The sequence below is a fragment of the Piliocolobus tephrosceles genome, chromosome 1, assembly GCF_002776525.5.
Source record: "Piliocolobus tephrosceles isolate RC106 chromosome 1, ASM277652v3, whole genome shotgun sequence".
NCBI lineage: Eukaryota > Metazoa > Chordata > Mammalia > Primates > Cercopithecidae > Piliocolobus > Piliocolobus tephrosceles.
Window position 1 is genome coordinate 94,747,934 of NC_045434.1, and position 27,883 is coordinate 94,775,816.

The 27,883-nt window shown below is 44.0% G+C and overlaps 1 protein-coding gene across 3 annotated transcripts; it reads right to left on the reverse strand.

Moving 5' to 3' along the window:
* Positions 1-5,335: 5,335 nt before the first annotated feature.
* On the reverse strand, positions 5,336-22,417 carry ETV3 (ETS variant transcription factor 3). 3 transcript variants are annotated; one of them, XM_023214116.1, is made up of 5 exons: positions 22,142-22,417; positions 20,132-20,190; positions 19,294-19,531; positions 17,939-18,054; positions 5,336-10,124 (listed from the first exon to the last, which is right to left on the reverse strand). In XM_023214116.1, the coding sequence occupies exons 2-5, from the start codon at positions 20,175-20,177 to the stop codon at positions 8,989-8,991; spliced, it is 1,536 nt and encodes a 511-aa protein (XP_023069884.1). In that variant the 5' UTR covers positions 20,178-20,190; positions 22,142-22,417; the 3' UTR covers positions 5,336-8,988. The 3 variants fall into 3 exon arrangements, with proteins under 3 accessions (XP_023069884.1, XP_023069885.1, XP_023069886.1); XM_023214117.1 differs by having other exon boundaries at positions 20,132-20,187; positions 22,142-22,401; XM_023214118.1 differs by lacking the exon at positions 5,336-10,124 and adding an exon at positions 17,014-17,583.
* Between the last annotated feature and the right edge of the window lie 5,466 nt (positions 22,418-27,883).

Below are 27,883 nucleotides of genomic sequence, written 5' to 3' on the forward strand. Positions count from 1 at the left end.
TAGGTTTGCAGGGACCAAGTCTTCCCCCATCGGCCAGACCTGACTGGAGAGACAGCTGCGCTTCTTATTCCACTTTGTTATTGGTAATACAACCTGTCACGCCATTTATGAAGCATTGATGACATGCTAGGAATGGGCTGAGCTGGGCTCTGGGGGCGGGGAGCTGGGAAGAGGCCCCTGGTTCCTGCTGATGCAAAGGCGACAGTCCCCACGGTGAAGGGCACTTGTCCATTTGGGGACTGCTGGTGTTTGGAAGGGGATCTTGGGGCTGTGGCTTTTTCAGAAGGTGATTGGGGGAGAAGGACAACTTTCCCAGTATTGTGGGAACACCTGAGTTCCTGCCGGGTGAAGTGAGTACTGAAAATTCTTTGGCGACCTGAAAAGTGACAGCTTGCTTGGTGTTGAAAAGCAAGGCTGAAGCATGTGGAAAGAGCACAAAGTAGGACCACAGCTCCTGATTTACTCCATCCTCCGTCACTGCTGGACTGGAAGCTCCTGGCTGGTCAGGAGTGTGCTGATTTGACTTTATGAGTACAGAACTGGGCCTGGTATCCAGCAGGCACTCAGAAACGTCGGATGAATGAATGAATGACTATTGTTACCTGGCCGCAGTCTGTCTTGTATTTCAGTTCATTATATTGGCTTGCTTGGCCCCAGGGAGCAGGGACCTCCCATGTCTCCCAGCCACCGCCTGGCATCCAGCAGTCCTTCAGCAAATGTTTGTTTCATGTAATGAATGACTGCCTGAACACGTGTGTGAGTCTCCGTCTCTGGGCCTTGAGATTGTTCCAGGGGAGCTCAAACCGGCAATGATTCCACAAAGTTCCTTAGAGAAATCAAGGGCCTCTTTAAAGCAGCTCAATCCCCGACCCCTCCTTCCAGCTGTCTGTATCACCACTGAGAGGCAGAGAGGTATTTGAGAAAAGACATGAACTTTGGAGTCAGAAACACTCGGTGAGTCCTGGTTGGGTTACTCACTAGCTGTGTTGAACTTGGACAATTCACTAAATAAATCTCATCTGCAAAATGGGCATAATAATAGTACTCTCCACAGAAGGTGATTTTGTGGATCAAGTTAGTTAACACAAGTGACAAGAACATATAGATGTTCACTGTTACTTTTAACATGAGGGGAGGAGGAGTTGGTTAGCAGAGAGGCAACATTTTTCAACACGTGCAGATGAAGACTTCTTCCGGCTGGGCTACAAGTGGGAGAATAAAAACAAACTTTCCATACCTGTTTTATTCTGAAGATAGATTGATGCCTACATACCTCAGTTTCCCCTTTACTTCCAGTTAGTTACGGAGGGGGCAAAAGTGATACAAAGAAGACACTTAAATTCCGGAACACTCACCAGATTGACCACCCTCCCTGTCATCATCTGTTCATGCTTCTCTTTGAGAGACCCTGGGAAAAAACAGAAGGCAGGCCTAATGACTCTCTGTAACAGAGAGTCCCTCCCCTGCAGCCAGAATCTGGTGCTGACCTCTGCCCCCTGGAGAGAGGGGTCCTTCTGTCCCCCCCTCCCTGGTGATGCCCTGAAGGACTCCAGGTGAGAGGCCAGTGGCTTCTCCCTTCGCTGGCCCTTAGCTCTCTGGGGACCCAGGTTGTAAGGCTTGGACTGTCTCCTAGACCAGGCTTTGGGCTGAAGGTGGGCTGGAGTTGACAACCTGATAGAACTGAGACAAGCTAGAAAGGCCTGCTGCCACCGGGTCCCAGACTTTCACTTCTCGTTTTGGCTGCCTCTGCAGGGCTCATGGCCCACTCTCCATTGTCTCTAGACCAGATCCCAGATACTGGAGCCAGGGGTCTGGAGACAGAAAGGGGGACCCCCCACCCCCAATTCCGCCCCATCTCTGTATCAACCCTGGGCCCAGCCTCCACTGTCAGTCACGGGGGAGCCAGGTGGGCTTACCTGCATTCCGGGAAGGCTTTGATCTTTGATCTTTCCCCTTCCTCTGTCAGTCCCCTGGAGCCTGTTTGACCAGAGCTGAGGGGACCCTCCCCTGGGCCTGCTCACAGGTGCTTGTTCCCCCTCCTGCTGTGTTCCTGCCAGGGTCTCAACACTCCAGACTGGGACACGTGGCCTGACACCTGGAGAAACACTTAAGGTTGGGCCTTCCCCCTCCTCCTCCTATTCTGCGTGTCTGATTCTTAGACGTTGCTAACAACTGTCCCCATCCTTGCCTCAGAGATTCAAAGCAGTGGGGAAAGTAGGTGATCCGGAGTCAGGACCTCGGTTTGAATCATTGGGATAGGCCACCCGCTCCGGGCCTCACTTGTCTCATCTGTCAGACAAGGGATGGTGGTACCAAAAAAAGCCGATGTGAAGTCACAAAGCCGTAGAGTAAAATAACCATGATGATGGAGTGGGACCTCACTTAAACATCGTGGTCACTTCACTAAATGCTTTATGTGCGTCATTTAATCCTTGAAACAGCCCTAAAACATAGGGAAACTGAGGCACAGAGAGGTTCCATAGCCCACCTGAGGCCTCACAGGCAGTAAGTGGCAGGGGTGGGACTATGGGATTCGAGCCAGTTCCAGAGCCTCTCCGTTCCCCAGGGAGGCTGCACAGCCAGCCCGGGAGAGGAGAGGTGCAGGGACACGTGGGAAACAGCAGGCCTCCTTGGGGTTTCCTGCTGTCCTCCTGCTCATCCTCTTTCTTTTTCTTTTTTGTGGAGGTGGGAACAAGAGGTGGGTGAGTGAAGTTGGAATTAGTGAGTCTGCCTGAATCCTAGGGAGGGGGCAGGAAGGGAAAGCCCAGGTGGGGCTCTTCAGGATCACAGGTGTCATGGAAACTAGGAGGCCAGAGGAGCACCCTTAGTGGGAGGGTTCTCTATAATTTCAGTTCATTTTTCTCTGCACATTCTGCTTGGGTAGATCAATACCCCACAAATATATCCTGTGTGTATTCTGAGGGGAGGCAGGGTTGAAGGAAGGGAGGAGGGAGTACGGTTGCAGACAGAGGGGAGGAGAGAGGCTGAAGATAGAGGAGAGGCAGGGAGCCATGGTAGACGCAGCGGCCAGGAGGGTGGAAGAAGGTTGTGATCGAACAGGGGCCTCAAGGTGTAGCTCCTCGGGCAGGCGGCCCCTACACTGGGGCTGGGAGCTTGACACTATACCCATGTCACTCTCCCCTCATCCCTTTGCTCATCTTTATTCCAAACCTGCATCTTCTATTCCAACAGTCACACCTCCTTCATACATCTCTTGTTATTCACTTGTTAAACATTTATCAAGCATCCTCAGGCTCCAGGCAGCGTGCTAGGCACTGAAGAAAGGCCGTTGAATTGGACCCTGCGCTGGCCTGCAGCTTCTTGACTGTTCTGTGAAAAGCCAGACAAGCAGGCGATGACAACACAGTGTGGTGAGGGCTGTGACGGGACACGCAGGAGTGCCCCCTGACCTTCCAGGAAAGGCCATGGAGGCGGTGCTGAGTTGGTGGTGTGCTGACATCTGAGTTGGGTGCTGCATGGTAAGATGTAATTGTCTGGTGAAGTGGGGAAAAGAAGGGTGTTCCAGGCAGAAGGGACAGAGCCAATGGGTGGTTTGTCAGCATGGCAGAGAGGCCTTGCAGCAGAGTGGTTATGAGCACAGAACTGGGGCGTGAATCCTGGGCAAGCCAGTTAGCTCCTCTGATACTCAGTGTTCCCACAGTAAAATGGCAATAAACACAGCTCCTACCTCAATGGGCTGTCATGAGGCTTCAATGAGTTGATACAAGTTGGTCCTGGCACAGGGCAACTGCTGTATTCGCACTGGGCGCAGCTTAGGCTTTGTGTAGTATGGGAGAGAGTGTGTCCGCATGGGTGTGTGGTGAAGGATGAGGCTGGAAGGGAAATCAGGGGCCAGGTTATGAAGGGCCTGCCGAGCTGCTAAAGACTGTAACAGGGAAATCATGGTGAGTTGGTTATTCCCTAACTCACCATGAAGGGCTCTGAGGCTTACCTTTCCCCTTTGTCCTCACCCTCCAGGCCTCATCTCTTTCCTTACTTCTTTTCCAAATGCTGTCACTGTTTTCCTTTTTTGCTCAGAATTCAACTCATCACCATCCAATTCTAAGCACGGAGTGGCCAACTTAGGCTGGCAGAACCAGATGTCTGGGATTCTAGTCTCAAAACTATGTGCAAGTTCATTCCTACAACAGGTCTCCTTTTGCTTTCAGCAATGAGGAGGGAAGAGAAGCAGGAGGCTCTCCCAGTTGGAGGGTCTCATCCAACCCCATATCCAGTTTCTTGACTTGGTTACTTTGGGGCGTCGACCAGTCAGCCCATCACTTTTACTTTTTCTCGCCTAAATGAGTTGTCTTTTTGAGCAGATATACTGACAGGGTAGTTAGTTTCTTAGGGCAATGTCCTTCAATGGTCCTCCCTGGCTCAGCCCGCTCTTTTGTGAAATACCAGGGATGGCCATTGCTAGAATAAAATGCAATCCTTCCTAATCCATCCCAGTCGGCCTCTTCAGCCACATCCGTCACCATTCAATTCCAGCCTTCCCCAACTACTCACGGTGCCCTTTAATAGATGCCAAATTGAACACCTGGCATATTGGGACCTCCAGAAAGTCACTTTGCCTATCTCCCATGGGTGAAATGAGAGTACCGTCTGGCACCACTTTTCTGAAAGTGTGTTATATGATATTCAGGACTCCACCATTATCCCCTCCTACCCCTCTGGATTCTTGTCATCTACTGGGAAATACTGTTTCCCTAGTACTGGTTTGCCCTTAAAAAAGGTGTTTTGTACTTAAACTCCAAAACACCCAATGAAACCACCTTTCCTGAGATATAATTTACATGCCACAAAATTCACCCTTTCGGAGTGATTGTCATTCAGTAGTTTTTGTTATATTCAAATAGTTGTCCAACTATCACTAAGTTCTGAACATTTTCATCACCCTAAAAACAAAATCTGACTTGTTAATGGTTACTCCCCACTTTACCCTGGCAACCACTAATGTGTGCTCAGTCTCTACAGATTTGCCCATTCTGGACACTTCATGTAAATGGAATCAGGCGACATGTGGTCTTTTGTGTCTGGCTTTGACATGTACTCTTAAAGAATCTTCACAATAATCTTGAGATAGAAATTTCCACCTAACTTGGGTCTCTGGCTTCAGTTAGTTTTACCTGGTAGCAGCCATTCACTCAAGAAAATGGAAAATCTCCAGAACTGTTAAGAACCTATTTCCTTACTATGTTGGTACCTGTACAATAGGAATAGAAAAGCATAAGGGTGGGTGAGCGAGGACAGACTTGGCAAATTCTCTGGCGTGACCACCCCAGCACAGTGTATGATGAACAACAAAACCAACTCCAACTCTCAGCAAACATTACTTAAAAGTATTTTTTTATTTAACTTTAATTTCTGAGGTAAAATACTTTTTTCTTTCAACTTCCATAACAAAATACAGAGCTATCAGATACCCCTGGAAAAAAATATGTATATTATACATATATTTCTATAACATTACATCATATATATAATATATATGCAAAAATTTGAAGACTTTATAGAAAGCGGAACATCTAAAAGGCACTGCACAATGGAGTTAAGATTACTTACATTTTATGTACATATACACACTTTGCTTAAGCAGGTAACTAGTGAAGTCACCGTTAGCATGTAAATGTCTCATTCACAAATCCCTGCATCACAATTCTATAACTCAAAGAATGCTTAAATACCTCAAAACAAATTAACTGGTAACTTTTTTCCCCCTAAGAAGAAACCAAGAATGGAACAGTTCTTGAAAGACTGAATCAAAGTTGTCTTCTAAACAAAATAAGAATGTACGTTCCATTTCTGTTTACCAAACAAAAAGCACAAACATTGATTATGGAATAAATAAAAAACAAGGGACAAACAGCCAACTGACTCTACCCACTTCGTGAGAAGTGATATACTTCAACTATTTTTTTAATGCTTCTGAAAGTTTCTTGGCCCACATAGGACTAGGGTGCAATCATTCCCTGTGTTAGTGAGTTGGGTTTAATGCAGCTTCAAAATTAGGGTGAAGGGACTTGGTGAAATGTTTATATTAAATATTTCACTCTTACCCATTCTTCAGGAAAAAAGGTGAGCTCAGCAAGGCTGGATGCCCTTAAGAGATACTTACTGTTTTCTTTTTCTATAGCTAAAAAAGCAAACTTTACACGAAGAAGCTCTTGATTAATGAAATTTCAATAGATTTATATTTGCAAAATTTTCAACATTTGGCACAGCAAAATTTGGAAAAAACGGGTCTGGTTGTTTTCCCCCTTTTTCCACCTGCTGCTGGACAGTGATGAGATGCTCACAGAAGAGAAAGGCCTGGCTTTGTACCAGGCTGGCGACAGGTGCTACCAGGAGTGGGCTGAGGGGAGAAAAACTATCTCCCACTCTTTTGTCCCAGGCAATGTCAATGACCTCCACATTCCCTGGTTCACTTCCTGAGCAACCCCAAGTTCGGCTCTGTATGAGGACCCTCCCCCACCAACCCCAACCCCAGTGTGCAGTGCAAATCAACCAACAATTTACTGGTGGAATGGCAATCCAAGGAAACAGTTAAACACCAAACAATTTCTTAAAGCCAAAAAATATTTTTCATGGAGTTGAACATTTTTCGAGTGTGTTGTTTTTCAAGTGTAAAAGCAGTGACGTTTTGTTCAAACAGAAGCAGCATCTAGGAATTAATTCTGGCACTTGGGTTCTAGGGGGTTACAGGTATGCATCATGGATTCTTCTCCCTCTTATTTAAAAAGGCCTCGTGTTTCTATTCCTGAGTTCATACCAACACCTGCTGGCTCTCCCCTCTAGCGGACAGTGGGTGGCCAGTCAGCCTCCCTGGTTAGATTGGGCAATGCCAAGCAGACATCCCTCATTCACCTGCTGGGCTTGCTTTCTGATTCAGAGGTAAGTCGAAGTGCAGAGAAAGAAACTTACAAAAGCACAACCACCAAAGGCAGCCTGAACCACCAAAGGCAGCCTGAACGGGGAGCCCTGTGCAGCCTGAGTTGCTGGGGACCACTCTCTCACTCCCGTTCCTGGGGAAAGGCAGCTCACTCCATGGAATTTGAATCAAACGAGGGGGAGGACACCTGCCAAACAACAGTATGATGGACTCAAGTCATCCCAGGCCATCTACTGTCTCCCTCACCACGCTAAGCTTTTCTGAGTCCCTCCCTCTCTTGTCTAAGCAATGTAGTCTAAAAAGGAAAAAAACACCCCCCACGATAAAAAGACAACCCTCAAATGTTACTCAGTATATAGTTTGCTTAGGCTAAAGTGGAGTCAGGAATGTCTCTAATTGTAGACACCATCCCTGTGCCACCCTTCCTCTCATCAGATACGGAGTGATTTCTTCTCTCCCTGCTGCTATGCAGATCTGAGCCACAGTCAGGTACTGATGTACACAACATAGGCACACGTGCACACACACAGAAGGTGGGCTGCTGCTTCTTTCTCTCTGCCCCTAGTCCGGGCTCCTTTGCTTTACGTAAGATGAATACTTTCCCATTCCTCTGAAGTTGTTGGAAGGGAATTTCCCGGGAAGAAACAATTCCTCACTGCCTACAAACTGGAGTCTCATGTGGGATAGTCAATTGAACACGAGAATCAGAACGATCTGGGCAAATGGGTATGGCAAGAATGGGAACACCACAACAGGACAGATGCCAACTCTTTCATTCATGCCAGGCCGTTTGGCATCTGGTTGCCTTCTGTATCTTCTTTCCACCTCTTTCTTCAGTCTCAACAAACATCCACTTGTACCCCCAGCTACCTTCCATGTTTCCAGGTATCATCGGCTCTTAACTCCCACAAGCCTGCCTTTTGGCTACCCATCCCAACAATATCAAGAGGGAATGACTAAATATCAGCTAGAAACTTAGCCATGTCTCAACATTCCTGGATTATCTGAAAAGCTGTCCATGCCCTTTACAGGTTTATGGTGACAGACCCGTATCATCTTAAAGTAGGTTCATAGTTAAGGCTTGACTTAAGAAAATAAGAGAACCAGACATAATGGAAAGACCTCTTCAATAATGTTGTCACGCCTCTCAGTGAATCCGCTCACAGTCACACTTTGGTTTGGCTCCCCAAACCCACAATAGAAAAGGAAAAATGAGTATTTTTTTTTCATTTGTTTTGTTTTTAAAGGCATTGGGTTACTTCCTCCTGCCCTCTTTTCTTCCCTGAACAAGAGTTTACAACTCCTCATGGCTTCTTAATAGGTGAAGTAGGTGAAAAGTCTGAGAAGCTCACAGCAGGGCTTGCTGTCTCAACGATGCAGCTGAGAGGCTGCCAGCTCCTGTGCCTTCCCAGTCCCACTATAACTGGCAGTATGTTTGTTCATGTTTCCTGAAAACATTTTCTTTAAAAAGGAAAAGAAAAAAATGCCAAACACCACCAATCCAAAAAAACAAAAAAGGGAAGAAGAAAAAGAGTAACATCTGAACATCCCCCAGGCCCCACCCCAGTAAGTCTGAGATTATCTTATTCCTCCCCTGAAATAATATAAAGAAGCATTTCAGGCAAAATACTTAGTATTAATGGTGTCTTACTGCCCAACCTCCCAACCATGCCCTTTTCCCTTTTATGTATATCTCTTGGAGCAAAATAAATTCATTAATGGCTTTCCACATATAAATACAATAGAAAAGAAAAGTCTGGAACCTGAACTATCATGGGACCAAAAAGTATCTTGGCCTTTTGGGAGTTTCCTTGTCAGAAAGTGTAAGCCTCAACAGGAAACAGAGGCTCCTTCTCCTTTGAGTTCAATACCCTCCCTGTGTCCTACTCACCAGGAAAATAAGTGTGTTCATATCTCACCTAATTTACAACAGAAGATAACCCCATCCCATCCCCAAAACATAAAAATACAAGTCTATGCCCCCAGAATGATCAAACCAGTTTAACTCCCTCCCCCCTACCCTGAACTCTTGCTACATAAATACATGTATGTATTTGATTATAGTATAAACAGCTCCTAATCCACTTCCAGTTCTAAGCATCAGCTGCTGCTGTTGCCAAGCTCTGGGGTCCTGACCCATTCCAGAGGAACTTGCCACTCTTGCTCAGCTCTCGGGCTTCAGGGTCATCATTCCAGCGCCGCTTCAACCGAAGCTTGGGGGGCATCAGGGCATCTTCTTTCTTCTCAGGTGCACTGGGCTCTTTGCCAGGCCTGTCCTCACCATCTTCAGTCACCTCCAGAGGTTCTTCACTTGGGGTGCTAATGGGCACAGAGGGCCAGATGGGTGGTGCAGGACGGGCAAAGATGGTGCCTTTTTCCTCCTCAACGGTCCGGCTTGGCACAGTGCCCTCTTCTTGAGTGTGCTCCTCCTTCCCTCGTGCCGACTGCCTGAGGCTCTCAGGATCCTTTTCAGAGGCAGGTTCCACCTTGATTCTTGGGGGAATAGAAGCCATGGTGGGCACGGTGACTGGTGCTGACTCCTCGCTGCTCTCAACCCTCTCCCGGTTCTTCCGCCCAACTGGTGGGGGCTGCAGCTTGATGGAGAACTGAGTTGACTCCTCAGGATGCATCTGGCACTGCAGTGGTGGAACCATGAGCCCCGGGTAACGGGGAAAAGTCCGAGGACTCAGATGGTAGTTGAACACAGAACAAGCTTGAGAATGAAGGTAGTGTTTCATTTCCTCAGGGTTGAAGGAGAAGCAGCTGCTGCTGGTGAAAGGACTCAGGCCTGGTGATGGGCTATAGGAGAAGATGGTGGGAGTCAGGGAGAGGGCTGGTGAAATGGGGACATTAAGGACACCTCCGCGGCCAGGGATTGGAGAAACAGCGAAGGGACTGTGGGGGTCAGGGTACATCCCTGGCCTAGCAAACAGAGGAAGCATTATGTCAGGCTTGCGTTTCTGATGGCCAATCCCTCCTCCGCCAATGGCATTCCTGGAGGACATGGGATCCACACCCCGGCGCCAGTCAGCAGCTGAGCCATCCTCCAGCTCTGAAAGCTCAGCCTTTCTATCAGTACCATTACTGGACTCCTGGCCAGAAGCAGTTAGGGAGCTAGCAGAGAACCGTCCCGGCTGCACATCACTGGTTGGAGAATGGGTGTCCAGAGGTGGGAAATGGAACCGGGAAGAGGCTGTTGGCACTGGTGGCGCACTCTGAGGAACCACACCTGTGATGGTGGAAAATACAAAAGCCTCTATCAGAGGACTGCTCATTCATTATCATCACTTACGCTAACTAAGTGCAAAATATTTAGTAGTAATAGGAAACAATCATTCCAACTGGACTGAATCCCACAGTTCTCCAACTTCCTAGTAACTACTGTTCAGCTGCTTCTACTCAATTTGTCATCCTTTTCTAGGTAGGCTCTTTACTGTCTTCACAGTACTCCTTACTGTCAAAAACATTGTAATTGCTTGTCCATATTCTAAAACCTAAATTCCACATGGCAGGGACTTCCTATTGTTCGCAACTGTACACCTCGCGTTCAGGGCTTAACAATTAGGAAGTACACAATAAATATTAAGTGGAAGGAATGAATGGGTACAAGAGCCTTCTCTGCAACTCTAAATATTGTGTATATATTACCTGTTTCAAATTTTAGCTCTGCAAATAGTCTTATTTCCGTAATTTTGGCCATATATATATATATATTCGTGTGTGTGTGTGACGAGGTAGAGGTTTACTGAAATATAAACATTCAAGAACATTTAAGATAGAAAATAATAACAACATATAGATACTTGCTACAAGAGGACATCTGATGTTTACTCACTGCCTAGACTACCCACATGCTATCACATTTTTCCTTGTTGGAATAAAGATATATTTCAAGATGGGATGTGGGGAGGGGACAGAACTGCTCTGGCTGCCTGTACCTTCAAAGAAGCTCTGCTTGGGCCAAGGCCCCATTCCTGGATGCACTGCTTGGCCACATATAAAAAGCAAGCAAACCAAACCACACCAAACCAAAAAACAAATCAACAAAACTGGAAATGACATGCATGTAAAGTAATGCCTTAAAAACTCAAAGACCCTGTACCTGACATACACAGGTACAGGGTCTGTTTTATTTTAGTAAAAACAGCTTAATTTTTAAAAAGGCTACACATTTGTTAAGGTAAGTTCTTATTGCCAAGTGTTTTATCATTCCTGATATACAATCACTACTTCACAGACATTCAAATATTTTTCAATCTCTCCAAATCTACATTCCTCTAACAAAGTCTACTGAATGATCTCCATTTGCAACCTGCTTTTAAACATTAAAGAGGTTGGGAGAAAATCCAGGACCTACAATTCCTTCTCCCAAGTTTGCTTACTAAAATGTAAAGCTCTAAGTGATAACATACACTGTGCTATTTATGTCTACTTTTTTTCTTCTTCTCTGAGACAGGATTTCGCTCTGTTGCCCAGGTTGGAGTGCACTGGCACCATCTTGGCTCAATGCAACCTCCACTGCCTGGGTTCAAGTGATTCTCGTGCCTTAGCCTCTGGAGTAGCTGGGATTACAGGCATGGGCCACCACGCCCAGCTAATTATTGTTGTTTTTAGTAAAGACCGGGTTTCACCACGTTGGCCAGGCTGATCTCAAACTCCTGGCCTCAAATGATCCACTCGCTTCAGCCTCCCAAAGTGCTGGGATTACAGGTGTGAGCCACTGCGCCCAGCCCATGTCAACTTTAGTGGCTCATGGTTCTCAACTTCCCTCAGTGGTCCTCCTGATGAGACATGAAAAAGGTATGTCATCTGAGGCCTCAGGAACCTGTGGGTTCCTGGGAAGTGTCAGCAGCTTCTAAAATAATATCAGCAGGGTTCTGAGGCAAAGATGAATAAAGAAAAAGGAAAAAGGGAGAAGAAAAAAATAGAAAAAAAACCCCCAAATTTTAAGCAAAAGTATAGTGATCTATAAGTGGAAACAAAAAAGGCACACAGATATGGTATGGTTAGGAACTGCTTCCCATCAGCTGGTGCCTTCTCCTCTTGGTCTAGCATACTCTGGAGTCTGCTGGTATTTGTAAGACTGTAGCTTTCTAGGTACATGTGACCGAGTAACACTATGACAGAGCCTCATTTCCCAAACTAATGTTCCACAGAAAACTGTTCTGCAGGCCTTTTTTTTTTTTTTTTTTTTTTTTAGCGTCTGACTGAGAGGGCAGGACGTCTGGCTTCCGAGCAGGAACCTTCATAGTGTCAGTGATGAAAGAGAGAATTAAATACGGGTGATGTTGAGAAAGGCAAGAAGATTTGTGTTCAGAAGCGCGCCCAATGTCACACTGTGGAAAAGGGAGGCAAGCACGAGACTGGGCCTAATCTCCGTGTCTCTTTGGGTGGAAGACAGGTCAGGCCACTGGATTCTCTTACACAGATGCCAATAAGAACACTGATGGAGTATGTGGAGAATGCCAAAAAGTACATCCCTGGAACAAAAATGATCTTTGCCAACATTAAGAAGAGGCAGAAAAGGGTAGACTTGATAGCTTATCTCAAAAAAACTACTAATGGGTAATAATGGGACACTGCCATTATTTATTACAAAACAGAAGCCTCATGACTTTTTTATGTGTACCATAATTTAACAGATCTCAAAAACCAGAATCCACATCATGAATGACTGACAGAATTATTTTTGTTGGGCAGTCCTGATTTAATTAAGACTGACTTGAGGTCAGATGAGTATGTTTGGCTTTTGGAATTTTAATAGTAATTCCGATTTAGTAAATGCTCTCTATCACTGCTTACCCCTTCTAAATATACGACTGGACTTCATTAGTAATGTACAATTTTTCACAAAGATGATGAATGCCATCTTAAAACCTATTGGAGAATGGTTTTATATTTAGATTTACATAATTGGTTATGTGAATGTATTTAAATACTGGGGAAATTCCTTCACTGTCTCAGAACCAAGCAAGATTCACCAGTGTTTTATGTTCATTTGCCTCTTAAAGGCAAGGGATGAATATAAGGTAGCAATGTCTACTTTATATTTTTGGCCTTAACAACAGCCAATCTAATTAGAATTCTCTGTATCTAAAATGATTCCTTTTACTTATTGAAAGGCATTTTAGTAGGTTTATGTGTAATATCAAATAAATATTTAACATTTCTCACATTTTACAGGTATTCTATAGGATCAGATACTTATTAATTCTTTACATCTAATTCAGACTAAGTTATAATTTGGGATTGTCTTTAAACAGCCATTCAGAAACATAACACTGTAGAACTGCTATGTATTTGTGATTGGAAATGGTGCTTTTGCCAACTTAAAAGGAATTAAGTAGAGGAAACATACACATTTAAAAATTATGCATGATCATAAAACTTAAGATAATTAAAAACAAAATCATAGATTGAAAAAAAAAAATAAAGCCACTGATTTCATCTCAAAATTAGGAAGAACAGAGATGACCTTGCAAATGATTTGAGTAGAGCCAAGAGGGTCCCAGGCCAAATGTATTCTTCTACTAGCCAATTACGGTGGCTACAATTCTACCCTTTTTGATTTTTTTGGATCTTGACTTTTAATTAAGAGTACATCTACTCAAAAGCAAAAAGCCACTTCTATGTACTCAGAAGAATGAAGTATGTCCTGCCCCGATCCTGACAGTATCTTCTGTATCTTTCCAATGTGCAGGAAAAGGTCCTGTCTCCTAAGCAATTTAGAAATGCTTGATTCAATCTAGTTTTTTTTTGTTGTTGTTTTGTTTTTTTGAGACAGAATCTTGCTCTGTCACCCAGGCTGGAGTGCAGTGGGGCGATCTCGGCTCACTGCAACCTCCAACTCCCAGATTCAAGCAATTCTTCTGCCTCAGCCTCCCAAGTAGCTGGGACTACAGGTGTGCACCACCGTGACTGGCCAGTTTTTGTATTTTTAGTAGAGATGGGGTTTCACCGTATTGGTCAGGCTGGTCTCAAACACCTGACCTCATGATCCACCCACCTCCGCCTCCTAAAGTACAGGGATTATAGGCGTGAGCCACCATGCCTGGCCCAAAATCTAGTTTTTTATTAAAAAAAAACTAATAATAATAAACTGGAGGAATCTCAGTCTTTACCTATGTTAAGGTATACTGTAAAGGAGACATAATAAGCAGTATTTTCCTAATGCATTTAGGTGGTGTAATGGGAGGTGAGACTAGAAGCAATACTGGGAAGGTAGCATTCTGGAACCCTTACCTCTGATTAACTGGAGTAGCCCTACTTTTATATGTTGATATATCAAACCTAAGGTTTTGCTTAGAAAGAAAGTTTGCTGCTAAAAAAGAAAGTTTGAATATCATTGCTTTATAAGACCACCTCCATGAAGTCACCTTGAAATTCAAGTACTGGGGTTGAAAAAAACCGGCTCTGAATCTCAGTTCTGGCACCTTCTACCTTGTAGCTTAGTACAAGTAGCACACTGGAATCTTTGACCCCCTCTGGCAAAATGGAATTCATAAAGTCTTCGCCTAGGTTCAAATCTTGGTCCTACCACTTACTAGTTATGTGCCTCTGGACAGCTTACCTGTCTGTGCCTCAGTTTCCTTACCTGTAAAATAGGTCAGAACAGGGCCTATTGTTATGAGGATTAAGAGTTAATATTTGTAAAGCCCTTAGAATAGTATCAAGCATAGCAAATTGCATGTCATTGTTAAAATAATTTTTTTATTAATCATGGTACAAAAATTAAACCATAAAAAGACAACTATCATTCAAATATGGACTATGTATTAGATAACAGCATTATATCAATGTTAAACATCCTGGGTGTGGTAATGTTATTGTGGTTACGGAGGAGAATGTCCTTGTTCCTGGGAAATACAAGCTGAAGTACACAGGGACGAAATGTCATGATGTCTGCAACTTAATCTCAAAAGATTTAAAAAGTATATATAAATAGAAAGAGATAAAGCAAATGTGGCTACAATATTAACCATTAGTGAAACTAGATAAAGGATATATGGGTGTTTACTGTCCTTTTTCCAATATTCCTATAGGTTTGGAGTTTTCCAAAAAAAAAAAAAAAAAAAAAAAAAAAACTGGGGTTGGTGGGAGTAGAGAGGCATAGACTGAGAGGTATCAAGTCCATCCCTAACTGGTCTGTCCTGCCCTGATCCTGACAGTATCTTCTATATCTTTCCAATGTTTCTTATGCAAATATAAGAAAATATGTTAATAATGTATTATATAGGATGCTTTTCATGATAAAATACACAGACCAGAATACCCCAACTGTTATCAACCCACCTTGTAGACATGATCTCACTGGCCTCCAGGATCTAAATCCACACAGCTCTATTTAGAGTACTTATCACATTTCACATTGCATTAAACCCGGCATATCTTATCTCTCCTGCTAAATTCTAAGTTCCTTGAGGTAAAGAACTCCCATTATCTGTTGAACAAATGAATCCCAATCTAGAGGAGAAATATATGATCTATTAAATAAGAGCTAGATTTCAATAGCTCAATCTCTCAGGAATTGTTTCCCGAGAAACTGTTCAATAGATAACTATTCAACCTACGCTGATCAGTCTTTAACTTTGCTGTCGTTTTCCTAATTTTATCGTTTGTAAAATGTGGATATCAAGACATTCACCTTACTGGGTTGAAGAGTTGAATGAGATAATTCACAAAACTACTAAGCAAAAGTACCTCCATAAAGTAGATGTTCAATAAATGTTACATTCCTTTGTTATCATAAAGTTAACCTTAAACAACATTTGGCCTTTCTGGTCAAAAAGTTCTTTATAAACTAATGACACTAGTTCTTTGGAGTTGTCTATATCTAGGATGTGAGCAACCAGGTAGTAGAGATAGATGTACTAAAAGAAATGGACACAGTTTTGCTTTCCTTGTGGCTTTTTTGAGACTGAGTCTCGCTGTCGCCCAGGCTGGAGTATAGTGGCATGATCTCAGCTCACTGCAACCTCTACCTCCTGGGTTCAAGTGATTCTCCTGCCTTGCCCTCCTGAGTAGCTGGGACTATAAGTGACTGCCATCTGTATTTTTTGTATTTTTAGCAGAGATGGGGGTTTCACCACGTTGGCCCGGCTAGTCTTTAACTCCTGACCTCAACTGATCCACTGGCCTTGGCCTCCCAGAGTGTTGGGACTATAGGAGTGAGCCACCTGGCCCGGTCCCTTGTGGCTTCTTGAGCTCGGGTTAAAGATCAAAGTTGGCTCAATTGCCTTCAGGCAGAACAGGTGTGCTGGGCCACTACTGTTAAGTTTCTAGATGGGATTCTTCCCAGAGTGAGGATCCAGGTTTCCTTGCCCTGGAAAACCACATTACTTCCCAGGGCTGATGAATGCCCTATTCCAGGTTATCCAAGTGGCTGAAGTTCTGGATTTTCAATAGATAAAAAGGGTAAAAGACAGAAGAACAAGATGAATGAAACACTTTTTTGGGAGTGGGGTGAAGGTGTATAAAAACCAACACATTCTTTAAAATTGTTGGTATATACATCTAGATTCCCAATTCCTCTAGGCATACAAGGAAGGGGCAAGAGTGAGAAATAGAGGAAGCAAGATTTGAGTGGCTAGAACAGGTCTGATTTCCTAACGCCTCTCCCTCAGGCACAAGGAAAGAAAACAGGTTGTAATTAGAGAGATGCATTCCAACACCACTTTTTTTTTTTTTTTTTTTAAATGCATGCCCCAGGGACAGGAGGGAGTGGTTACAGAAGGAGAGATGAAACTGTAATGATAGCAGAGTCAAGCTAAAACTGCCCTAACTTGTTGTGTAGTAATTACATATCTGCAGTGGATCTCAACATTATGTTCTCTCAGCCACACCCCCACTAATTTTTCAGGTTTCTTCCAGCTTTTCTGAGAAGTTGTATTACTGCATGATCAGCATTCTTTGCCTTAGCATACAAGGCCACAATGACAGAGTACTTACTGATGGACTGGTCAGAAAACAGTTAAATACAATCTACAGTAGTCCTTTCTTATCTGAGGTTTTGCTTTCCACTGTCTTAGTTACCCACAGAGGTCTGAAAACAGGTCTGTACAGTACACAAAGATATTTTGAGAAAGACCACATTCACATAATTTTATTACAGCATATTGTTATAATTTTTCTATTTTATTATTGTCATTAACTCTTACTGTGCCTCATTTATAAATTCAACTTTATCACAGATACATACGAGTGGGGTTAAGGGAAGAAAAATCATATATAAGAATGGAGTTTGGTACTATCTGTGGTTTGAGAATCTACTAGGGGTCTTAGAACATACACTGCTCAGATAAAGGGGAACTACTATATTTTCTTGGGCAGGAGTATGATTTGCATACGGAAAAAAATCACAAACAAAAAACCACACAACAACAAAGTCTTTTGAGAGACTGCTTTCAACATCAAGAGAGAATGTGGGGAGCTGTGATGGAAAGCTATAACCAGGAAAGTCAGGAGGGGAAGCCCTACTGCACTTAACAGGAGAGAAGGTCAAGTAACCCCAGAATCTTGTTCTCTGAGGATTTGCTGGTGCAGATCAAAGACACTGCTTTTCACTGCAAACATGTGAACCTCCCCCTTCTCTGATCAAGGATGCTGTGGTTTTGATGATATTCACTTGATAAGGGAGAGCTTGCTAGTTTCACAGAAAATCGGAAGTGTTTGTAGAAACAGGTTCCCATCTATGAAAGAACCATTGGGCTGGGTGTTAAAACTGAGTCCTGAACTTAAAGATCATCACAAACCTACGAAACATCATTCCCAAACAAGACAGTGTAATAGTATCTAGGAGATTACAAACAATATGCAGAAAAGGGAACCAACCAAATAAACCAAAGAAATCTATCTTGATACTGCACAGCCTATAACTCTCTTTATGAGTGAGATGACTTGAGCGAGAACATCGAGGTAATCCAAAGGATCACATTATTTTAGTGTTTCTAAAATCTTCCTAAACATGCTATGTCTTAGGTTTGGAGTTTTAAAAATTCTTTTCAATGCAAAATTCATTCCCTACCAAGAGAGTTTGTATCTTACCACTTGACCGAATGTTGATGAACGGGTAGTTGGGCATCACCAGTTTGTTGAAGTTAAATTTATAGGTAAATCTTTTCCCTTTTGTTTTATGAAGGATCCTCTTGTTGTAATAGTATCTGTAAAAACAGGAATGCATGTCAATTTATCTTGTAGCTACTGACAGCTTTCAATACACTTAGGTAGCCACTGAGACCAACAATTCTTGCTCTTAAGTATTACAAAAATCACTACCAATCTTTTGCAGCCTGGCCCTCCAGGTAGATCTAGGAGACCTAAGAGCTTAATTTTCTTACTCAATTTTCAACTCAGCTCCAGTTTTTGCCGAGAGGTTTACAAAGACAACTTCACTTTAAGATTCTGAACACCTATCCTAGCCCCAAACATTTTCTTCTCCATCTCTCTACAATTTCAATTCTATAGTCCATTTCCTTCCGGTTGCACTGCATGTCACTAACTGCTTAGTTTCTCTTTTTGGTCTTGCCCAGGTGGGGGCAGACAAGTCACTAAGCAGACCTGATGTGGTTAGTCAGGAGGCCTAAGCTCAAAAGATAGACAAAGGAATGTAGAACTGTTTTATGGTGGCAGGTCAAACAATGGCATGCCCTGATCTGGAAAACAGCAGCTAGTGTGGCCTGCTTCACCTTCAAAGACTCAAAGGGATGTGAAAGAATACAGCAAAGCCACTGCACAGATTGTACATTTCAGGACAGGAGAACTTCAACTATCTGGAACGTTTAGTCTTACATCTATGCAGTAGCAGAGGTTATAAACTGCCTTCTAGCCCCTTGAGGGCTAACGGGCTATGAAATTTAAGACCGACAAGGAGAAAAAAGAACCTGAGAAAACTTATAGTGATCAATCTTTAGACATGTTGCAGCAGGCTATGGACAACTTGAGCTCACAGACACAGTTCCTGAATAGATAGGTCAGTATCATTGAATCTTCCTCCCGTGACTTGCTTCATCCTTTTCTAAGTTTCTTCCAGGAGAGCCCAAAGAAGAAATTCTGACAGATTCTAATAGAGAAGTCTAAATTAATCTTTTGGATTATAAATGAGCTCCAATCCATGTTTCACCATATACTCTCGCCCACTACAGAGCAGAATCGGCTGTCTGTCAGGATCCAGTGCCAGCCACATTGGAATCCCCTCCTACATATAACCAAAGATACGCCTTTTCTCCTCCTGTGCCTATGCTACTCACATTCAACAGCTCTTCTACTCCCACTTTAAGTGACACATTATTCACTAAGATAGTGTAGTCTTTTATTACCTGATACCCTTTTATCTAGCATTTACCAAACAGCTTAGTCTCCTTCCAATCTGTTAACACAGATTTGAGAATCCTTTCCCTTACCTGAGGGCCCGGCTCAGCTTGTCATAATTCATCTGTGGTTTACATTTCCTGCGGCCCCAGAGGCGGGCCACCTCATCTGGATCTTTGATGACAAATTCCCCGTACTCTCCCTGCTGCCAGGCGATGACATGGCGGAACTCTTCCTTCTGCAGCAACTCCAGGATGAAGTGCCACAGCTGGATCTGCCGGGAGCCTGGGGACGACTCTGTTTTGTAGGCCCAATCAGGAAACTGATACCCTTTCATGTGAGAAGGTCAAGATTAAGCTAGTTAAGAGCTAGGTACATACATACCAGCAACCCTAACTGCACATTCCACTGCTCTGAATCTAGAGTGCTTTGCAAACATGCTGTAAGTACTCTCAGTCAGCTGGGCCTAACCACAATGGGGAGAGGAAAGTAGAGAGAAGTCACCTATCCTTGTGGCAATCATTAAATCTGATAAGAGTTGGGCAGCAGCAACCAGATGTCCTAATCTTACCATTTCATACATTACTAAATCTCACACCTACTTTCTATGAGGACATGAAAGTGCTAAAGGGAACAAACAGGGAAGATAAACTAATGTTTTAGGAAAATACAGCTGAAAATTCCTTTTCCCTAAGGTTGGAACTGTGTCTCTAACAGCAAAGAGACTCTAAAGCTTGGGATATGGGTGTGGTGACCAGACATGTTAAATATACATCCATAGGAAACAAGCCTACAACTGTCCTGCCAGTATCCACCTAGCCAAGAGGCTGTCAGTCATGGTCTGACATTTGTGAACAGAGCTCAAGTTGAGAGAACAGGAACCACTGAGGGACCTTCCAGGTACATCAGAGATGATTAACTTCTGCTCACCTCCACCTCCTTCTGGCTTTTCCACGATGCTACAGCCGGCTTTCATTTTCACCCTCCTGCTGAGAGACACAAGCCACACAATTACTCTAAGATGCTATTTTATTTAGTATCCTGCCAAAGTTTTCTGGCAGTCTTTCCCTAAACTTCCTTTCCCCTGTTCTTTCCTTATGCAACTCTCTTTCTTTCAAACATGTCACCTCCAAACTGCTACTCCCCAAATTATCAAATGATGGGCCTCAGGTCATCCGCTTCAAAAGCCGTAATTATCTCTCACCTGACTTTAAACCACAAAGTGTAAACACTATCTTTAATATTTGCTTTCCTCTTCCTGACCAACCCTTCAAATGTACAAAAATAAAAATAAAAAAGGACGGTACAGTGAAATGGGTCCAAAAATGCAGCCCAAACAAGTCAAACAGTTTGTCTTCTATTACTAGACAAGCCCACATGCCAAGATACACAAGCCTGAGTTCACCCAGATGTACCAGTTTAAAGGGTGAAAAAAACCCAAATCCATCTGACTCCCACTCAAGAATGAACATCTGATTTTGATTTATTTTGCTGAATTATGTGAGATGGGAGAAGGAAGATTCTTCCCAGCCAGAAACTGCTCCCTCCTCCTTGAAAAATACCCTGGGATATAGGAAGTAAACATATCATATGTACACTTACTCTATACAAAAAACACACACAAACTCCCAAAAAGTTTTTGAGAAAGATTATACATTTTCTCCATTTAACAGGAAGGGGTGAAAAGCAGGCATTTCTGAAGCCCTTCTGGCCAGTGAGTGGAGGGAGTCTTGCTGCGATTTGAATTCATTCCATCCAGATTTACAGTTCCTCAATAAATTTCCTGTTCCTCCCAGCAAGCAGCTTTGTGTCAATCACTTAGCAAAAAGGAGGGAGGGGTGAAACTGCCAGAGGGACATGGAGGCAGGAAAGGGCAGATCTACCCTCGCAGTTCCCCAGGGTGGATGACAGGCCCTTAGCATCCACATTAGCAGGAATCGAGGGAATGCAGGTGCCTAAGTGGCCCCCGGGTAGGGACAAATTCCTTATCTTGGAAATCTCACCTAACCTAGGATTCCTCTAGATCTTTTGAATATTTTTTCTCACCAAACACATTAAGGAGACCAGCCAGTGTCAGTCTACAAAACTACTAGCGGCCGAGGACAAGATAAACACCCCAAAGGAAGGAGAAGACAGACAAGGAAAACACACACACACACACACACACACACACACACACACGAGATATACAATAACAAGGCACCGGGGCTGAGGCAGGAGCTTCCTCTTCCATCTTAGTGACAATGAGGGAGGAAAAACACGAATTTCCCCACTGCTCCAGGAAGCTGCCTTGGACTCTTAACTCCTAGGATGTGCTGTCGGATCGTGAGGCCTTTTACCCTGTCACAGAACTCCCTCCAACCATCACGACTCTGGGGTTCAAATCCCGTTGCAACAATGACCTGACAAGGAAGCCCTCTCTTGACACTCCAGCTCTCCAATTTTCCCCATAAAAGTCCCTTTCCCAGGAGCCCTGAGGCGCCTCTGCACGCCTTTCGCATATTCACTGCAAGGACACTTCATCCAAGCAGGGCCACTCGTCTCAACTCTGCAAACCACAGGACCCCTGCCCTTCCTCTGATCGCGACCACTCCCCGAAGAGTGAGGCATGCACAGGCTGGCGCTGAGGATTTCCCGCAGCAGCCCCGGGTCGTGGCTTCCACAGCCCCCAGAACCTCCTTGCCATTCACCTCCCGGGCTGGACCTCCCTTAACCGTGGCCTCAGGGCTGCGCGGGGCCACCGCATGAAAGCTGACCTGGGTCCCTGTCGCCCCTCAGACAGACACGGGCTCCCACCCTCCCCCGCCCCCCGTACTGGGTGAGGCCCAGCTGGGTGGGTACGCGGCCCGGCGGCCGGCCCCGATCCCAGGGACGCCATCCCCGCCGGGATCCCGGATCCGACCCAGACGGCCCGGCGGCCGAGGCGAGGCCGGGACTCACCTCTTCCCGGCACGGTCCGTCTTCAGTCCGGTCTCCTCCGCGGCGTCTCCGGCTCCTCCTCATCCACCCCAGCAGGAAGTGACCTTCTCGGCTGCTGTCGTCACTTCCATCCTCAGCAGAAAGGGCGGGGGAGGAGGAGGCGCCCTCCCGCCGGTTCCCAGCCTCACCTCGCCGCACCCAGCCGCGTCTCCCTTTCCTTTCTCCTTTCAGCAGACGCCGACTTCCGCCCGCACTCCGCCCCCTGCGCGCTCCTCCCGACACGCATCCCGCGCATCCGCCCCGGCGTGGCCCGTGCGTCACGCTGCGGGGGCACGTTACGCACGCTCGTGGCGGGCGGTCGGCCCGGCTCGCTACTGGGCCAGGGTCCTGCAGACGCTGGGGGGTGACGCGGCGCGAGAGGGCGCTGGGCTGGTACATGCTTCCCCCGCGAGTTCCGCGCAGTGAGGCAGAACGGAATTTGCGGGGCGAGGCGCTGCCCCGGGGTCCCACCTCCCGAGGGGAGGGGACCTTGCAGACCCCACAGGAAGGCCCAGGCGCCAGGAAACAGTCTCTCCCACACAACAGAGAGGCGGCCAGTCTCTCTCCAGAAAAGGGCCCTGCGACCTCCCAGAGAGGGGATCCCTCACAATGGGAAGACGGGACCCGCAGACTTCAGACGCAGTTCCCTACCTTTTAAGAAAGGGCCCTTTCATATACGTATGAAAGAAACCGCAAAGCTTTCTCTGAAACACGTCGCTTTGGCATTTCCTCCCTGGGAAGACTGGGGAGCATGACCGCTTCCCCGCTAGTTCCCACCCTACTGCATTTAGTCTTAATTCGTCCCAGTCTAAGCAGCTTGCAAGCCCTTTCCCTAAGTCATTAAAACTCGTGTCCCCTTTTTCTTTTACCTTTTGTTCCTGCTCGGGCAATTATAAATATCTGTCCAAAGCATGTTTTTTTCTTTCTTTCAAGGCTAATTAAGGATAAAGAATCTCAAGCAGTTCAGCTTTATCTCCAGTCCCACCCCCGTAAATCTGAGTGGTGTCCAGGCATAGTTTCACTCCAGAGGCAGAAGAAAGGGAGGAGTGAGGATCAGTAAAGGTTAAAGAATTTAGAATACGAGCGTGGGGGAGGTGAAGAAGAGAGATGGGATTGAAGGAGAATTCAAGATCAATTTTGATCAAATGGATCAAAACTTTGTTTTGTACCTCTAGTAAGACTTTTGCACTGTGTCTGCCACATGGGACTTGGAAATATTAGTTGTTAAAAAAATTGCTTCCAGTTTTGAATGTGCTACTAGTCATTGTCTAACTTTTGATAAATTAACTAGTAAATTGGCTTCCTCTGGCCTAAAATTACCTTACCTGTTTTTTGAAAAAGATAGCATTGTTTTATCCTTTCTAGTTAGAAATTCCTACTCTGTAGGTGAAATAAGGAGTGGAACTTAAACACCATTGAGAGGGTTACCAATATCTGCAACTAGTCCATTAGCTCTTTGTAGGAACTGTCTATATATTCTTTGCATCTTCTGCATAGTACCTAGAACAGCAACTTACATGTAGATATCAGATGTTTGCTAGAACATTCCTTTAAAATAATGGAGTTTAGCTAAATGGAAATTAAGTCCTTGTGCCTTCATCTACTAGCTTTGTGACCTTAGTTAAGTGACTTCTCTGTGTCAGTTCCTCATCTATGTGAACATAATACCTATAGTATCTACTCGTGATTGTTGTTAGATGTGTTAATACATGTAGAGTGGTTAGAACGGAGAATGGTATATTTTGAATATGGCAGATGAAAAATGTTGGCAAAGATAATAATCATAACAATCATTCTTATGAGAATTCTCAATTTCCCATACCACCCATGCAAATCTTAGTAATTGTTACAACTCAGAAACCAGGGTGATCGGGAATGAGTAGTTTCTTCTGAAAGTCTGAAATTGCTCATCTTTGGCTCATAGCTCAAGTGGTTATGGTTAGAGCCAGCACGGTTGACTCCAAGAATCCTGTGCTCTACGAAGGGCCGGGAGTCGGAGTATAGGGACTCTTTCTGCATATTTTTACTCAAGCCAGACTCCTAGGGTTCTCTGCTGATGCTTCTCTAATTAACGTCACAAAAGATGTCTTGAGTAAATACAATTAACAGAGATAAACAAGTCTCTACCTGGCTGGAGTCTAAATTGATATATTGAGAAATGTTTATATTCCAGCAGAACTCAACAGTTTTTACATTAAGAATCTAATCACTGACCTGAAACTCAAGAGGTGAATTTGGGTTTGATGGAGGAAACTGGAAATTCCTTAATAATTAGTAGGTCTGAATAAATGAATTGTGGCTGGGATCCTCTCCTGTGGTGGTAGGATCTGGGGACATTTGAATGGCTAGGGATTTCTGGCCCAGCATACCCAGGGCCCCTATCCACTGTTTCCTTCACCATGGCACTGCTGCCTTCTCCATCTGCTGCAAACAGGTTTTCAAAACGTGGAGACTTTTCATGTTCCTGAAATAGGGAGAGCATGAGCTTTCTGAAAAGCGTGGGGGTGGAAACACTTAAGACACTTAGCATGAAAGTCAAGACAGGTTGTAATCTCTCTTGAATTTCCACTTGCTCAAAGCTGTCTTTGTCCACTGACATTACCTTCCTACCCTTTTCCCACCCGTCTTCACAATTGTTCCATATGTCTAGGATAAGTTTCTGTTCTAAATCTCATGCTCTCAATTCCACTGTCACCACAACACAGCCATTTCATTGCTTCTTAAAAAAAGAGAAAGGAAATAATTTTTTAAAGTATTTGTCTTTGGAAAAACCCTTTCTGGATTGTTGTGTGTGAGTGTGTGTGTTTCTTCCCTGGCTTGTGCTTCTTTATTGCCCCCATTTTCATTTATATTCTCCACACCCTGAACTAATCTGGACATGTATATGATGTAAATGCTTTCCTCTCTACTCTTGTAGTAGATGACTGTCTTGTTCTACCATCTGTGTGTCACAGAAGTATTTGTTCTTCCTGGTGTGTTTGTCTTAGATTGCAGGCCCTCAGGGGTTGCAGCCACAGTCAGTAGGTCCCCACACTGCCTAGAATAGTTCCCTGTCATCATTTGAGATGTCTAATGATGATAATTTCCTTCTCTGCTATCATGTATGCTGATGTGCTGATGCTGATGAGACTAGCTTCTGTCTCCTCCCTCAGTCTTCACTAAGTCTCCCAGTTAAAGGCTAGTGACCTCTTTCCCCCAGTTTGTTTTCACTAAACTTGGATTCAGAAGACCTGAGTTTCAGTCCCAGTTCTGTCCTTTGCTAACTCTATTCTCTGACAAGTCACTGACCTCTGAGGTCCAGCCTTCTCATCTCTAAAAGGGGATGCTACTGGTGTCCCTGATAAGGACAGAAATGTAATAGCAGCTGTGGAGCACTTGTAAACTCTGAAACCCTTTACAGAGCTCAAGGATGCGGATTACGCTTGCTGCCATCCCAGACCTCGCGCTGTTCTTTAGTATCAACAATTCAAACTTGACAGCAATTTTCACCTCATTTCACAAACTTTGAGTGGGGATTTAATGTTTTAAATTTGGGTAGGACTCTAAATCTCAGGACAAAATTCTTTTTTATAATTTAAGTTCCGGAGTTTCTTATCTAGTCACTATTTTATGAGGCGTAGCTTGAGGCGATACATTGTAATCACTCTGTGCTTCAGTTTCCCCATCCAGAAAATGACCATAATAAGGATTTCCAGACGGAAAAATAGTGTAACATTAAAACATTTATTGATGAAGTAAAATAGTGAAGGGCAAATATGAAATTGATTTATTCTCACCCTTTGTGACTCAGTTTCCCGTTCAGTAAAATGAAGATAAATTCTTACAAGAAAGAAAATTTATTATTTGCATTTTACCACATTGGACTCCAGTAGCTCATAAGATCTTGTGTTTTGGTTTATTTTTCCCATCAACTCAAGGTTGTTGTGAGGATAGAGGAATTAATGTCAGTAACATGATTGGGGATCCCCAGACTAAAGGTTAAGTGAGTCCAAAGCAGAAGTAACTTTGCCCAAAGTTACAGCTCAACCAGAAGGAGCAGAGAGTCTGGCTGTTTATGTAGCAGTGACTTGGGGACTCAAGGACTCTCCCCAATTCCACGTCCATGGTAGTCCACAAATACCCCTTCCTCTCACTTCCCTTTTTCAGGTGTTGGTTCCCCTCTCTCAAATCAGTGCAATGGAGAGGGTAGTGAAAGATCACGAAGGAACAGAATGGGAGACAGGATTAACATGAGGAAATGACCATTTAAGCTATTTTGCTGACCCTCCCACCCCCACCCCTGCCTTCCCGCTGGCAGCCCAGGAGAAAGATTCCCCTGAGCAAATGTGACTACCAGAATCTATATATTTCTGAAGGCTTACTTATTCCAGGAAGCCTGCTAAGTTAATTGGAGCGGAGAGCTAGCTTCTTCTGGTCTTAACCTATCTAGGGTGTGTTTTCCAAGGCCTGGCATTTGTTCCCCACACTGACAATACCAGAAACTTTGACCTGTTTACCACATAAACCTTTTTGCTTTCTTTTGTATTTATTCACTGTTCATATCCGGCTCTCATTGTGTTTTCCTTGTGACTGTCCGTATCATTTGTCATCCTAAGAGGGCAGAGGCTGTGCCTATCATTATATAGTGACCAATAAAAATGATAATCACTGTGCTAGAGACATAGGGATCATAGTCTAACAAATGCCAGTAATGGTTGTAATGAACAATGGAGTGAGTCCTCAAATCAAGTTAATTAAGACTGTCTCTTTAAGAATATTTTAGAATAACTTTGCTTTAATAATTACCCATGTATTTATGGACTTATAGAATCTTAGAGATGGAGCAAATGTCAGAGTTCATCTATCTCATCCTGTCATGCAGTTGCCATCAACCTTTCCTCGAAGTCTCATGATGATGTCATTACTTTGCCCAGCAAACTAGTCAGTGTTTTTCATCATAAAATATATCTACAAAGAGTATCTAAAAATGTATATGGATCAGTCGAAGGAAATTTATAAAACACTTCAGTACCTACCGCTCAGGCAAATAATCAAAATTAGCATGGCCCAAAGTCTTCTTTTGCCTCTCTTGGATTTCATCCAAGTTCAATGCTTAGATCACCCTAATCTGAGAATGTTCTTATATGGAGCTGAAATGTGTTCCGTGGACTCTACACATGACTCCTGCTGTGGTGCTGTGATTAAATTTAATGTAATTAAATTTGATGTTTCTTCCATGTGACAATCCATCAACTATTTGAAGGCAGGTATTATGCCAGAGTTGCCAGAAGAAACATCCTCATCCTTAGTTCCTTTCCTCTTCTAATGTGGCTTCCATAGCCAAACACAATCCTCCACAGACCTGGTCTGACTAGCAAAGTATAGAGTGAAACTCTTCCCTCCTTGATCCAGACATTTTTTTTTTCTTTTTTTTTTTTAAGATGGCCTTGGATAGGATTGACTGTTTCAGAGATGGTAGTACACTGCTGAATTGATAGTCAAACTCCTCATGGTTTTCTTATAAGGACTATTAATCCAGGTCTCTTCTGTTAAGTAGTTTTTAAACCTAAATGCAAGACTTTACATCAATGACATTAATTCCTGTCAATTTTATTTTGTTAGTTTTGTCTGTTATTCACTCCAGCCTGTCTATATCATCTTAATTTATTACAATGTGTTATTGTATAATTTGATAGACTACTTGGAGCAAGCATGAAAACAACTTCTATGGAACACATTAAAACA